At 35.5% G+C, this 2,088-nt stretch overlaps 1 protein-coding gene across 1 annotated transcript; it reads right to left on the reverse strand.

Moving 5' to 3' along the window:
- Positions 1–399: 399 nt before the first annotated feature.
- Positions 400–1,323, reverse strand: LOC139854992 (uncharacterized). Its single transcript, XM_071844256.1, has one exon. The coding sequence runs from the start codon at positions 1,321–1,323 to the stop codon at positions 400–402; it is 924 nt and encodes a 307-aa protein (XP_071700357.1).
- Between the last annotated feature and the right edge of the window lie 765 nt (positions 1,324–2,088).

Below are 2,088 nucleotides of genomic sequence, written 5' to 3' on the forward strand. Positions count from 1 at the left end.
TTCAAATTATTTGATAAAAAAAGAGTTAGTTACTTGAAAGACTTTGATAGTAAAGTTAGATATAATGTGTACAAAAATGAGGTTTATGTAGATATAACATATTTACGAACAAAATAATATTTAATTGATCAAAAATCTATAATTAGAATGATATATATATATTTTCTGTCAAGCAAACATTATTTCTAAGAAATGTTATTGATTTTGTTAAAAATGTTGACATAAATACTTATTTTTTTTAACATCAAAATTTTATTAAAAAAAAAAACGGAATCCCCTAACGAGCAGCTAGAGGATTAAAATCCGAAAGATTACAATGGCTTTGAAAGCCACAAGTTCCAACTTACATCAAATTTAGCTCTACTTTTAAACCAAAAATACGAAACACTACAAATAGAATCAAAAAAGTAAAGCTTTCTTCATGTCTTCGCTGCTGAATATTACACTGTTCCTGTACCGCCACAAATGCCAAACTAAAGATGCAAAAATTGTGTACACCTTTGTCTTTGATTCTTCCGATGCTCGCCAATTATCTAGCCATGAAGTTAACTCGGAACACTCTGTGAACGACGGAACGGGCACATCAATCCAAATTCTTATCTTCCGCCATAACTCAGTCGCAAGGATACACTCGAACATGACATGATGAACCGATTCGATTCTACAACTACTAGTCGCGCAACCGCTCTCTTCGATCTCCACTCCTATTCTTGAAAGGTTTTGACGAGTAGGTAACCTGTCTATAGCTAATCTCCACAAAAAAATGTTAATTTTTCGAGGAATATATTTCACCCACCTTGTGTATATCTCACTCAATGGAAGCAATAAATCGTCAATATATCGTCTAGTGGAACTGACCGAGAAGTCCTCCTCATTATACACACTCCACTGCAACAAATCATGACTATTTGAAATAGTCACAGTACCAAGTACATCTACCATTTCTTGTAATTTAACCTCATTTCGAGCTCCTATTTCACGTACACACGTCCATTTCCACCCTTCACTTGAGCATCTATCCGCAATTAAACAGTTTTCGTCTACTTTCGAATGAAATAATCTACCATACTTGACTTTTAACGGACCTTCTCCTCTCCAATTGTCTTTCCAAAATCGAGTCGATCTTCCATCTCCCACTTTTATTCTTAAAACATTACCGGGCAACAGATTTTTTTGTTTAACTTTCTCGAATGCCTTAACAATATTGTACAAAATACCATTACCACAATTGGAGTTACCATCTAGACCGGCGTTTGTACCATAAAGAGCTTTTAACATCAAAACCCACATGGTGTCGGCCGTGTAAAAAATCTCCAAATCCATTTAAATAAGAGTCCATAATTGAAAGCACGAAGACTCCCAATATCTAGACCCCCTTTATCGTGTGATGCTAAAATCTGACTCCAATTAATCCAATGCATCTTTTTGTTTTGCTCGGTACTATCCCAAAAAACGTGGCATGTATTTTTTCAAGCGTATCTAGAACCGTTTCCGGGCATTTAAACATGGACAAGTAGTACACGCCCAAACTCTCCAAAACCACTTTAATGAGAGTTAGCCGACCACCTATAGATAGTAAATTAGCTTTCCAAGTCGACAATTTTTTAACAAAACGATTCTCCAATTCTTTCCAATTCGAAACGGTATTCATATTAGCACCTATTGGTTGACCCAAGTAAGTGAAAGGAAATGTACCTTTAGAACAACCCAATTCATGAACATAATGATCTAAATTGGAATCATTTATGCCAAGCCCAAATAAATGAGATTTGACCACATTTAGCTTCAAACCCGACACTTGATGAAAACTGTTGAAAACCGCAAGTATATTTCTCAAGCTGTCATTGTTCCATTCGGATAAAATAATGGCGTCATCTGCATAAAAAAGATGAGAAATAATAATACCCGGGTCACCAATACGAATGCCCTGTATTGCCCCTGATTCAACTTTTTCTTTGTTTATTTTTCTTTCAAACAAAGGTGGAGACCTTCCATAACTATTAGAAAAAGAAACGGACTTAGGGGATCTCCTTGACGAAGTCCCCTATGTAATTGAAATTCCGCTGTCGGACTCCCATTAACTAAAAC

The sequence above is a fragment of the Rutidosis leptorrhynchoides genome, chromosome 6, assembly GCF_046630445.1.
Source record: "Rutidosis leptorrhynchoides isolate AG116_Rl617_1_P2 chromosome 6, CSIRO_AGI_Rlap_v1, whole genome shotgun sequence".
Classification (NCBI taxonomy): Eukaryota; Viridiplantae; Streptophyta; class Magnoliopsida; order Asterales; family Asteraceae; genus Rutidosis; species Rutidosis leptorrhynchoides.

Excerpts from the sequence above, each read along its gene's own strand:
- LOC139854992 (XM_071844256.1), bottom strand. The coding sequence starts at position 1,323 with ATGGATTTGGAGATTTTTTACACGGCCGACACCATGTGGGTTTTGATG.